Source organism: Seriola dumerili, unplaced genomic scaffold (assembly GCF_002260705.1).
Source record: "Seriola dumerili isolate Sdu_G_001 unplaced genomic scaffold, Sdu_1.0 BDQW01000290.1, whole genome shotgun sequence".
NCBI lineage: Eukaryota > Metazoa > Chordata > Actinopteri > Carangiformes > Carangidae > Seriola > Seriola dumerili.
The window spans coordinates 568217-581767 of record NW_019174545.1 but is presented as its reverse complement, the minus strand read 5'-3'; the positions used below and the strand labels follow the sequence as shown (position 1 = coordinate 581767).

General features: G+C 41.8%; 1 protein-coding gene across 2 annotated transcripts in view; it reads right to left on the bottom strand.

Annotated features, from left to right (window-relative positions):
• Positions 1–9967, bottom strand: part of pcsk5 (proprotein convertase subtilisin/kexin type 5) — a 55440-nt gene extending 45473 nt beyond the window's left edge. For both annotated transcript variants that reach the window (XM_022757769.1, XM_022757771.1), the window contains exons 1-2: positions 9343–9967; positions 4520–4624 (exon numbers count right to left, since the gene is read on the bottom strand). In XM_022757769.1, the coding sequence (XP_022613490.1) occupies positions 4520–4624; positions 9343–9522 (285 nt within the window). In that variant the 5' untranslated portion in view covers positions 9523–9967. The remainder of the gene's footprint in view (positions 1–4519; positions 4625–9342) is intronic.
• Positions 9968–13551: the final 3584 nt, after the last annotated feature.

Below are 13551 nucleotides of genomic sequence, written 5' to 3'. Positions count from 1 at the left end.
CTCTACTAATCTCTGCACAGGCTTCAAAAGGGCATTATAAAAAGGAGAAACAACCACTGTACTCTAATTGTTGTTTACAGTAAACTTGAAATGGTTCAAAATAGATTTCAAACAAAGCAGACTGAGTATACTTGAACTCAAGTCACACCAAAAACTAATAACAGTGCAGAGCTACAACAAAAAAAAAAAAAAAGAAGTCTGCGGCTGTTCAAACTCTCTTGGAACTCCCAGTATGAATGAGTCATGGTAGTACGTCAGCATAGCTGTGCAAGGTGCAAGCCCAGTGCTGCTTCAGACACTAACTCACTAACAGGTTTGTATATGCCACAGGATATTTCATTACTTTGTACTTTTCAAATTGATTCACAGGGATTGTGATACACAGAGAGAAAACAAATGACTTAAAACTTCAAAAGTACATTTAAGATGTAACCGTCTTTTCTGCTCCGTTACTGAAACATTATAATACTCAAACAAACAAACATTTGTCCTGTAATTTCTTGCTGATGGAATGTGAAGAAAGTTTCTTTTAAAAATGAGAAAAGAAGAAGAAAAACTTAATTATTACTAGGTCTAACCAACTTTATACTATAAAGTTAGTTAGACCTTCACTCTCTGTTCAGTGGTGTAAGAAATACTGTATCAACATCTATAATAAACCCATAACAGGGTAAACATTTTGTAACATTTATTTTAAAACAGCTGTTACAGATGTGCAGCGATCAAGGTGAAGACACATGATCTCTTCAGGCCAATGGCCTTGACAGAGTCCTTCACCAGTCTGAAAAATAAATGGTCTTTGACCTAAGTGGCAAGTGACACTGCAGTTAGGCGGATGCCATAAAGCGGTAATCTGTGCTGTGCTGCATCACCATGGTAACATGTGTGCCAATGGGTACTGTGGATGGCAGGGTGCGCCTTTCATGGCACCGCTACACCCATCTGACTCATTCACACACAAACACACACGGCTGTCATTATTACAAAACCTGATTGCAAAACATCATTAGCAGTATGCCAGACTGCGAAGGTGCCAAGCTAGCCGTCATGTTGATCCCCGACCCATAGACAGGTCTGCAGATTGCACTGAAAGGATAGCGACTAAGGGGAAAACACTGACAGCTCCATTCCTCTCCACTCCGCTTTTCCTTTATTTGGTTTCTCTAATCCATCTTTTCCCTCTTCCCTTCTCTGTTCAGCTCCTCTTCACTCTCCTTCTGTTGTAATAGCCCCTTTTTCCCATTTCTCTCATTTAACCTCTCCCCTCTGATCTAGTCTTCTAAAATCTCAGTCTCTCAGCCAGCTGGCATCACGACACAAACCTTCCACCACCATGGCACAGTGTCAGGCCCGAGAGAGCAAGAGAACCAAAGACAGAGGGAGGGAGATGAGTACGCTGAAAGCAACAGTGAGAAAAGGAGGTAGGAGAGGGAGTCCAAGGAAGAGAAAAGAAAAGGGATGACAGGTAAGGACAGCAGATGGACAATAAAAGAGCTGAGTGGACCAAAAAAAGTACAGAAAGGGAAGAAAATTGAAAAGAACAATGAGCTAGAGGACAACAAGATAAGTGCATAACAGAAGGTGACAGGCACTGTCTTATCTCTTCTTTCTGTTTTCCCCACTCTTTCTGTTCTCTTCTTCCCATTTCACTCCTTTTTTATATAATCACACTGATACATCATTATCATTCCTCAGCAGTCAGCATGCATTCATGTGCATGCACAGATACAAACAGACTTACATGCGCTTGAATCCACTGTTCAGAACACACACACAAAGCCACTGCTGCTGGATGAAACCCTAAATCTCCAAAAAATCTGTATTTTTTTTTTTTTAAACTGACATAAATGGGATATTTTAAGTCCCGCTGGACATAGAGAGTGGACAGTTTTGTCTTGTTTTCTCAGGATCGAGTCCCATTCTGTTTGATGAAATGCCCCCTTCATCAAACAGGCAGACATCAACAAGTAAACTTTGTGTCAGATACAAATGACAAAAAAAATATACCAGGAGCATGAGATTTTCACATGCCAAGAATGAGACGTTTTCTACAAATTGTCTTGTCCTTGAAACCCATCTGAAGCCATCTACTTTAGTATTCCATACACATAAAAATAAATAAGACATTAGTTAAGAACGTCTTGTGAAAATGGCTACTCTGTGAGCTCTCAAGCAATTTGTCCTCTGTATTTTGATGAAGTTCCGAGCGGTGCTTGGTTCAAGCCTTATTAATAATGCAGCCAGAGTTTCTTGACCTGGTGCAGTGATGAGAGGGGCACTGACAGACAAGAGAAAAGGTTTACTTCAGGTCACACTCATGTTGGAAGAGATGGTTCCACCAAACCATATAAAAAGCAATGTTAAGTTGACGTCTTGCGAGCTTGTATTTTATATTTAAGAGGGCAATCCTAACATTGGTGAAGTAGAAACAATGGCAAATTATTCTAAATAAATATTTTTTTCATATACTCCACAAAGCCATGGTATAATATGGCTCTTTTTTTTCTTTAAAAAGGTACAACACAATTTCATTCTAGTTGTGGCACCAGTTCAAGTTTGAAACACTGTCTGGTACCTCTGGTTAGGATCAAGTTAATCTGCCACATAGCAGCTTCATTACAGGGAATCAGGTGCTCTAATGAAAGACACAGGCTTTCTGTAAATTTGTGTTTCGAGGCTTTTCTCTGAGCTATGTAGAAATCGTAAATTCCCATGAATTCTCATTTAACAGATCCAATTAACTGTTTTTTTCTGGGACACCAGCCTGTCCACCATGAGGCCTTGTGCACCCTGCACCTTTCTGGTAGGATGAAGCCAGTCATCTCTGCAGATTCTCTCAAGCTCTGTCAGGTTGGATGGGAACTGGCAGTGGATGTTCAGGTCAAAGCTCTGGCTGGGGCACTCAATGACATTCACAGGGTTGTCCCTAAATCACTCCTTATTACTCCGAATTGTCTTGGCTGTGTTCTGGATCAGGTTTTCATTAGGAATATCTCAGTTGGGGCGTCGAGTAGCTCAGTTGGTTGAGCATCTGCCCCATATGCAGAGGCTAAAGTCCTCGCTGCAGTTGGCCCCGGTTCGAGTCCTGCATGTCATTCCCCCTCTCTCTCTGCCTCCCCATTTCCTGTCTCTCTACTGTACTGTCAATAAAGGCATAAAAGGCCCAAAAAAATAATTTAAAAAAAAAGAATATCTCAGTACTTTGCTCTGACCAGTCTCCCTGTCCATGACGCTGAGAAACACCCCACCCCTCTGATCTCTAGAGCTCAGCCAGAGTGACCATCGGGTCTTACCAAGATCCTTCTTCCCCAATTTCTTTAGAAAGAATCCTGGTTGTTCCAAACTTCTTGCATTTAAGAAACATGGAGGCCACTGTCCTCTTGGAAACCTTCAATGCAGCCTAATTCTTTTTGTAGCCTTCCCCAGACCTGTGCCTCAACACAATCCTGTCTCTGAGCCTTGCAGGCAGTTCCTTTGACCTCATGGTTTGTTTTTTTCTCTGATATGTCTTGTCAGCTTGTTAGACCTTATATAGGCGTGTGTGTATTTCCAAATCATGTCCAATCAGCTGAATTTACCACAGGTGGACTCCAACCATTGACTAGTGATGATGAATGTCCTCTTAAGAGTGTGCATGGTGTAAACTCAAACCACCAAAAAAAAAAAAGACAAATTCAACACTGTTTTGTTTGTTTTATGCAACTCCTTCTGATTGTTGGGTGTAGTGAATCTAGCACTTAGAAGCTGTTGGCAGGGCTTTTGACTTTTTTTCGTTTCAGGGGAAATTATATTTATATAATGTTTTATTCCCCACCTGTAGATCTATCCATCACACCTAAAGTAGCTGGGTTTGTGAAATAGAAAAGTAGCAGAACAGGCCTCATTTATCACTCTTCACCTGTCAGGACTGTGATCAGTACAGTGTGAGATGAAAGGAAAACTGGGATTTTCCTCCGATGTAATTGTGTTTATCCTCATAAACATTGTGTCCCTGCAATAACTCATTTGTGTGCAGGTCTCGTCTGCAACAACAAGGACATGAAAGCAGAGTCATCTGAGTTGGTGGCCTCTGGGTTGTATACAGTACTGACCTGATTGTAAAATCAGCACAGTGTTTTAACTGGTACGTCACACTTCATGAGCACCATACTAATAAAACAGTCAGCCACTGCTCTACTCGTTTACAGAAAAACTTTCCTTTATATAGGACTTCATGTGACTCAATTGCACTTACAAATACATGCATGATTACTTAAAAACAAACAGGCTGCCAAAATCTGCCGGTCATAAGATAACAAGTAATCACCTAAGTCACATGATGACAACTGAGTCATCTCCATGATAACTAAACAAAATTTATCCACTGATGAAAACCATAAGATATTCAGAGAAAGCCTTGCTTGAGTTAAGATTATGTTGTCAAACCATCTCCAGTACCATTTAAATGCGCAATAAACACGTACTCTTTGACAACTTTAAATCTAAACCAGTAATTCACAAAACACTACAACAAGCTTACCTTGGGCTCCATAGAGATGAAACTATGGCGTCCGCGGCTGGACAAGGTCGACCGCTTGATGGTTCGACTATGGAAGAAGTGATAGTGGTCTTTGAGATCCCCAATCTGCAAAACATATACACAGAATTAAGAAAGGTGTAGCTGTTCATTTCATAACCCTTTCTACAACCTCACCACACATCATTAATGTAGTGTTTCCTCTCTGCAACAATGTCCTAAAAATTATCGGTAACTGTTCTGGCATTGATGTTCTTGTAGAGATGCTTGCATTCCACAGCTGAAATAGATAGACACATATGCTGTAATCACGTCATACACACACATGACAGAGTTTGCTACAGTCATTAATGAATAGGGTAAACTGTTGTGAGTGAAAACCACAGCTAAAAGTACTCAAGAAGTACTTTTAAGTATTTTAGAGAAGTTCCTTCTCTTAAAGTTAAGTGGAAAGAGAGTAAAGTGGTAAAAGGGCATTTTTTTTCCTATGTTGTTATGTTAACCTTCATGTTTTTTCTATGTATAATACATTAAGTTTTGTTTTGCTCTTTAAAACTGTCAGAGAACATGGCCTTAGAGGGCAGACACGTCAAATAAAAACAGACAAAGAGAAACAAAAAGACAAAAAGAGATGCAAGACTTTGAATGACAGAGCTGAAGAAGCCAGACAGACAATGACTGACAGACCGCAAGCTGCTGGACGGTGATTAGTTTTAATAATTGATAAAGACCACACAATCCCTCAAATGATCAAACTGTCATGGCTGCCAAGGGTCCTGTGGTGTGTCGCTGATCCATGGCTGAGCTCCACCACTACGCAGCCCATTAGATCAGCTTTCAGCTCAGTGCTCATGCAAATACACACACATTTTACAACTTACAGACTGATAAAACAAGAAACAACAATGTGCCAATAAGCCTAGCTAGAGCACCTTCCAGCAAAGATGAAACATTAGCTAAAAATGCAGCAGATGTCAGAGGTCTTGGGTAATCAGATTATAAAGCATTCAACATATTAACAAAATGTGCTCCAGAAAAGGAAGCTGCCACTATGGATGTTTCTCATAGTGTAAACAGGTCTCAACATATCATGCTTCCACTGTCTATTTAATCTACCCAACATCTGCTCTGCCATTAGCAAGCCACCCTTCCCTCTAGGAGTGTCTGTAAATAGGCAGCTACTGGAAAAGCTCTACACACAGAATGAAATTTAAAAAAAGAAAAAAAAAAAAAAAAAACCCCTCGGGTCCAGGTCTGAACTACTGCAGCACTTCTCTGAACTCGGTTTACAGACTTCAAAAATCACCCATCTAGTCCGATTTCTGTGTGAAACTTTCCCATTCACAACCTTTTTGATAGCTTCAACACCTCTTCGGGTTGTACTATATCTCACAGCCAACTTATTTTCGAGTCTACAAATACGGTTTGACTTGTTACTGTTGTAGTTATGACAACATGTGTTAAGATGCAGGGTTCATGAAGTCAACTGAACTTTCATTCTGTTGCAATAGCCTACATAGTGAATCATAGCTTCAGCATAATCCTTGGTTGCTGGAACTTATGTTGTAACAAATTTGTGAAGCGAAACCACTTGCACTTCAGTGATTCACAGTGTCACAGTTCACAGATTTTTTTTTTGAGTGGAAGCATTAAGTAACTTGATAAAGAATCCTACCAGATGTGCCAAAAGATGATACAATTTTTCCCATGAAAATTACATGTGCGGCATAGTTGGGTCAGATTACCAAACTACAGGTGCCTGAATAGGTGTAGTTCAGGCATGACACAAGATGATATGAGATCACACACACTGCAGGATTTCGCCATTCCAAAAAAAAAAAATATTGTGAAAGAAAGTGTGAATGGAATGACAAAATAACTGTTTTCTAACTTCTTGCCACATGGCACAGAGCCTGCAGTCTTATTACAGCTACATGGTTGAAGTGACACCAAGGACAACACTGATAAAATATTTATCCCTCTTATTTGTAGTTGCATACAAATGTGGACAGATAGAGGCAAGCTGTTTGCGAGATTGTCTTTCTTTATTCTGTTCTGCAGTGCTCAGCAGTGTCACAGTCAAGAATAATTGCCACTAATTTTCATCCCCATCCTTCTAACCCCAATAACCCAAATCACAACTCTGTCCCACACTTCAAAAAACCAAAAAGTATAAGAAAGAAATTACTGATTATAGGTCATCACTGACACGTATCTTGGATAAAAATGGTAAGTATGTGTGAGGCATTTGTTGAAACATAGATAAATGTTATGTCACATAGAAAACTGTCCAATAACAACACCCTGTTGGCCTGATGCCTGCAAGAACTGCACAACCTGTACAAATAATTTCATAACTTGTTACTGATGCAACAACCTCCTGTCCATGGCTGGCTTCAGATCATCTCATCTCAATGCTTCCAAGTCCTCTCCCATCTCTTCAAAACACCAGTGTGAACAGATATCCACGTCTGAGGCCTTGTCAGCTGATTTAGACTCAATTTGGGCCAGTATCTTAGTCTGGGAAGGGGGCTCCATGGTTAAGAGGATTACCCAGAATTCCCCAACGAGGTGCTCTCTCACTCCATGCCAACTCTTTTCATCCATCCGTCCATCTATCGTCCCTTCTTTCACTCCCTCCTTCTTCCATCTCTCAGTGTGTGGTTATCTTTGTCTGTTCTCTTCTTTCCACCCCTGTCAAGAAGACTGTATTGTCCCTCTGTCACATGTTTTCCCTACCCATTTTCTCCCTTTAACTACTTTGCCTCCCTTCACTACCTTAAACCTCTTCTCACTTTGCAGTCATATCACCAAATAATTTATCACAAACAGTCCAATCCCGACGAAAAGTCCAAGCACGTTTAATTAAATTGAAAAACACTTGTAGTGTATTCAATCAGTGTTTGCGATCTACAAACTTACTGCAAAGAAAATTGCAACGACTCATAATAAGTTTAATTTCCTTTTCCATGTACATCATCGCTGAATGATATGAGGGAGGGGGTTGATGATGGGGATGTCAAAGTTCACATTAGGAAACCAGAGTGTGCTGTTATCGCTCCCATGAGAGCAGCTTTCAGCTGACCCCAAAACCAGGAAGTGAAGTAAAACTCTTGTCTATGAGGTGTCAAAGTCCAATGAACGCCCCATATTGAGATGGAAATTAGGGCGAATGGTGGGGGTTGGGGGCGACACTACACTCCACAGGGGAATTCCTATGGAAAGGGGGGGAGGACTCCACACATTAGTTCCTGTCAAAGAGAGGGGATAAACGAGGCCATTAAGGCCTGCTCTCTGGGGAGTATAGTGGGTGGGCGGGCTGGATAAGGCGAGGAAGGAGGGGGGTTCAATAGCTGTTGACTAGGCTACCCCACAACAACCTGTCAGAATGCCCCCCTCTGTTCCACGCTGTCTTCACGTCGAGCAAGTGCAGGCTTGAACTACCCACGTATTTTGGTTGTGATACTCTGGAGTATGTGTGGGGTCCACGTTTGTGTGGCGTATTTCTTTTATCCACAACGAACACTGGATTTCTCATTAAACTTTGTCAAAACACTTTTGCAAGTGACCAGCTGAACTCCTCCTTCTCAACCTGTGAGGACTTCTCTTGATTAATAAAATGACATCATACGAAGAGAGGCTGAAAAATCTCACATCATGTTTACCCTCTCTGTGTGTGTATACATATACATACATACATATATATATATACATATATATATATATATATATATATATATATATGTATGTATATATATACACACACATACACAACTCTGGCTGGAATTTATTTTAGGCTTTGCTAAGTGTTGGCCCCTGCCTTTGGCCTTTGTGTCAGGTGTAATAAATACTGAAGGATTTTATGATGTAGAAGCATACAAATGTCTGGTGATTTTTAAAAATGTAAGCTGTAAAATATTATCTCAGATTTTTCTAGTGAAATATGACCAGCGTATTTTAATATTTTCTCTTGTAGTGGTGCTTTGTCATTACTCAAGAAACCCAGAAGAAAAACAGCAAAGACCCATCAATTTGTGACTACTGACAAAAAAGTATCAGGGCATCTACTGAAGAATTACTCCTATGTGTAAACAGATCTCAACAGTACTGTTTTTCTAGCAGCAGGCCTAGTTAAGAACTGAGTCAAGATTACACTCACAAGGAGAATACTGTGGAACATAAACAGAAAAGTGCAAAACTCAAATCCCAATTTCCTTCATGTAATGCTAAAAACCGCCAAGTTTTCAATTAAAGAGGAGAACCTGAGGAGGTTTCTGAGTCTTATCATTACACACACAGTATGGCACAAATACAATACTACTACAGCATTGAGAAGGAAGAACATTTGTATCTGTTTGACTGTGGACCTTTTGATGTCAATTCCGACAACATAGACCAAACAGCACTAGCTGTCTCACTTTTGTGTCAGAACGACCAAGCACACGAGACTGCTGTGGCTGAGGCTGATTGTGAGCTCCCTGCGGCTCCAGCCCGCAAACTGAACATGATCCGCGGAAACACAGCGAGGAGGCACCTGTTGTGCCATCCTACTCTTGGTCTTTTTTCTTTGTTTGCTGTAGCTTCTCTCTCCTTGTGTGAGAGTCAGACTGCTACAGAAAGAAAGACTGAGTTAGAGAATCACAGAGAAGGTTCATGGCTCAGGTTTGGACCACAGATCTTTGGCGTTTGACCTGGTATCGTTTGTCTGCTGGTAAAGCAACAATAACCACAATGGTATGCCCCACTTTTAAGAGTTGACAAAGACAAGAAATCACAAAATACACACAAATAAGAGTCAACTTTGGATGGACCAATAGACGACCTACCTGTCCCATGTTCCTATAGCCATATTTTTCCGCTATCCGCTCGGCCACCTCGGGTCCCCCGGCTATCCTGACTGCCCAGTGGTTGGTGTAAATCCGAGCTTTGCACGGCGGGGACGCAAAGCCGAGACTGAGCGCCAGGACGCACAGCAAGCTTCTTCTCCAAGCGGCGTTGCGGACCATCTTCCCCCACTTTTAACCCGACTCTTCTCCTCCTCCTCAGCCGACCAGGCAAACAACCAAACTTCTCTTCTCACCAAGCAAGACTCTCATAGAAACCCAACTCTCCGGGCAAAAACACTGAGAGAGAGAAAGAGAGGGAGAGAGGGGGGAAGGAACGGAGCCCCGAAGAGGAAAAATATACCTTATCCTCAAACCGCTGGTTTCCACATGGGAGAGTTGGAAGTTTGCGTTTCGTGTGCCCTCTCTCTCTGTTCCTCTCTCTCTCTCTGTCTTTTTTCCACGGCGGAGGAGGAGGAAGTGTGCGTGTCTGTGCGCCGTGCGTCTTTGCGCGCGACTTCGCGTACGTCTGTGTGCGCGCGGAGCTCCTCAAAGCTGATTTCTCTTCTCCATGAACAACTCGGATGTTGGTCGTTCAGCTCATCGGGCTTTCATGTGGCGAAATGGCTACAGCGCCTCCCCACAAATAACTAGCTGACACTCTGGAGAGTAGAAACAACTAAAGCCGCGGGGTTTCCCTGCCGAGCTCCGCTGGGTCTTAAAGACACTCTGTTTGGTTCCACCGCTGACCGGCCGTGCACCAGACTCAGCACGGGGGGACCAGGGAGCCAGATGGGGGCCAGTTTCAAGGGCTTCCTCCAGGACAAATGAAGAATATTTTACATAATACTAAAGTAATTATGACTGGAAGTAATCGCAGTTACACTATTGACTCTTTATTGTCATAACGCTCAGTTGAACGTAAAAAAGAGACAACGATCTTAAAACAAACTGAGTAGCTATTCTGCAGTTCACATGTTCACGTCTACCTGACCATTGCTATATCGAGAAGACATGACCTTGACCCCGCGTTTAACCCTAACCCTGACCCTGCTCTGACCCTATTTAGCCCATGTCTAACGTTATTCCCAGATATTAAATATGCACAGTACAGGGGGCACAAAAGAATCATGTTAGAACAGAGTATTTCTTTTTTGGCCTCACCGTTGATAAGGCATAATACTGACAAAGAGGTTTTCTATGTAAATGCAGTAAAATATGAAGAAACATTTTTGAGATTATTCAATATTTAGCTATAACGTGTGCTACATGTTTAACAATGTGTAGAATTTGCTAGAGAACACCTTGAAAATATGTAAACATTTCTAGATGACTAGCATCTTTCTTTTTGGGTGGGGGCGTAGTTTGTACACAATATTCACAATATCAGTGAATATTAGTATGTGTTGCTTTCAAGACTTGTTTTGTGGTAGTAGCCTACAACCTACATTTTTTATTGGGACAGTAAAGCCGTTTTCTTACCATCAACAACTGTGCAAATTTTCAGTGACAGACTGAGATGTGTATGTTTGCCCAGTGTGTCACATTTTAGAAGTTGTTACAGACTGCTGCACAGGAATGGCAGTGGTTTCCCCTAAATTTCCCTTTAAAAGGTTCACCAGTTGACAAGTGGATGCATTACATTTTGGATACTGCTCCCCCTTCCTACACCTTGAAATATGCTGTTGAATGCAAGCCTTGTCAGTCTCCTGGGCAATATTGACATAGACATACCAATGTAAAGTTGGGTAAACTATGACCTCTACTTAAGTCATCATCCAGTGAGAAACAGCCACAGACATTAAAAAAAACGATTATACTTTTTTTTTTCACATGAAATACACAAATCTCTCTGAACGTTATCCATTTGATTATTATTTTGTCATTGCAGCTGCAACAATTTATGGTTAATAAAGTGGATTGCTTTAAATATATCTTGTGCAATAGTTTGGTTGTGTGGGTTTGCCTTTTGCTAAATCCCTGGATATGAGCTGAACTCAGGTGTGTTTAACACTGCTTTACTGTCACCAAACTCACAGATAACCTCACTGTATGACTGGGTTAAGCACCCACCACTGCCAATTAGGCCTTCTGCCCTTCATACTGGCATTACTGCATATTTCCCCTTAATCAGTGAAGCTCTAGATGTCATGCCCCCCATCGCAACACAGGTCACAGCTGACTAAACGCTGTCATTATGGAATGTGCCTGGTATTATCTGCAGTTGAGCCTTTCATTCAAGGCCTTTGTTGATTGATGGGTTTTTGTTTTGCAGCAGTTTCCCGGGGGTGTCTCTGTGCACAGCGAAAACTCTGTTCTACATGGGACACAAGTGAAAATCAGCATAATTGCACTAATTGCAGCCAACTTCTCACTGAATGGACCCCGCTGTCACATCTCACAACAAGCAGGGGGACAAGAACATCTCATGGTCCCCCAGATGGAGATGAAAGGGAGAAAAGAAAAAAAAAACACCCGGTGATCGTTCTCTATTCAGCTGGATGGAAGGGCTTGTAATTTAACGAAAAAAGGAGAGGAGACGAAACACAGCAGAAATTGATTTGGGTATCCAAATCAAGTATCCAGGTCACGAGGCCGCCTTGAGCATCACAGCCCCCAATTTCCATTCAGGTCTAAACTGTCGCGATATCTTGCGTGACAGCTTCACAGCCTCCCGAGTTTCTCCAGGGAGTGAACCGAGTGAACCCCAACAAAACGTCTTTGTCAACATCTGAGAGCGGAGCAGTCACGAGTGTCAACAAACACTCCGAGGGGCATTCCTGTGTGCATTCCTGTGCCTCTTCAATGAAATAACAGGGTGCATCATGTGTTTAGGCCAAACACAACTTGGGAAAAACTGCACACAATCCCTGTGATAGAAAACAATGGAAGGCCCCAGTAAGAAACTGCAGCCAACTAGCTTTATTCACCAAGGACACAGCTAATTTGTTCATTCAGGATCAAGCCCAACACTTCTAGCGGGGAACCTCCCACATGATTTCCTTGTCCCATCAAGACATGGGGTGTTATCAAACATGTGTGCCCCTCTTGCATTTAAATGTATCTTGCAATTACCCATCTGCGGCTGCATCTTCTCACCCCTCTCATGTCTCCATGTTTATCGAGCATTTCCTTCCCTTCTTGTTCTATCATTTACTTTGCTTTCCTTTCCAGATGTGTTCCATAGTTCGTGCATCTTCTTTTTTATATGAATCCATTATTTTCTTTAAAGCCTGCCTTTGGTTCACCGGAATGTTTTTTTTTAAATTCATTTGACCTACACTGCCTCTTGGCCTTTTGTCTTTACTCCCCTGTCTTTCCTCCATGTACCTTTCAGTTCCCTCAGTTATTTCCTTGGGCCCATCACTCTCTCTGACCCCCCTTATCCATACCTCTCTCTGGGTGGGCTTTTCCTGGGAGTTTAGGTTGACCTTTCAACTTCACTTTGACCTTCGACCTTGTTGCTGTAGGCTCCTGCACTTAGGCCACAATAGCACCTGCCACTCACCAACTTTCCATCCTCTCTCCTCTGCATCCCATCCTCCCATCACCACCCTTCTCCCCCACCCCCCCACCCTCTCTTTTGTCAGTCACATACCAAGGTTATATAGACTAGTCTAGGGTCTCACACACTCTCTACATTTAATGGAAAGAGATGTAAGAAGGGGGATAGAGTGCAATAGTCACATTAAACTGTGAGAAATGTGAATTCTAATGTCCATGGTAATCATTCAGTATAGCACTGTGCTCTCAAATAAACACAGTTCAAAACAACTCAAATAATGTGAGAAGAGTGTGTCGGGTTTGATTATCTCAGGTTCAGACATTCTCACACAGAGGTGAACACATGTTTGCATGTCTTCTTTTAATTTATTCATTCACTACATTTCTTCAGTCTTCTGTCCCAAACATGATTCACAGCCATGTATTTCATCGGTGCCCAGGTCAATATTATGAAGTACAATTATGGAGGGATGTTGTCTGGATAAAAGGATTTATTTCTTTGTTCCGGTGATCAGTGACCCACCTGGTCTGACCCACCTGGTCTGGCCCATATAAAAAAAAGGGTGGTATAAACCCAGTAAATTACTTCATAAGACATATATATGGTTATATATTGCCATCTGGCGGTGACTGATGAGATTGCATAGAGGACATAGTTTTTACTATTTTCACATTTATGTTCATTTACACCTTTTCAGGTGGAGAAGA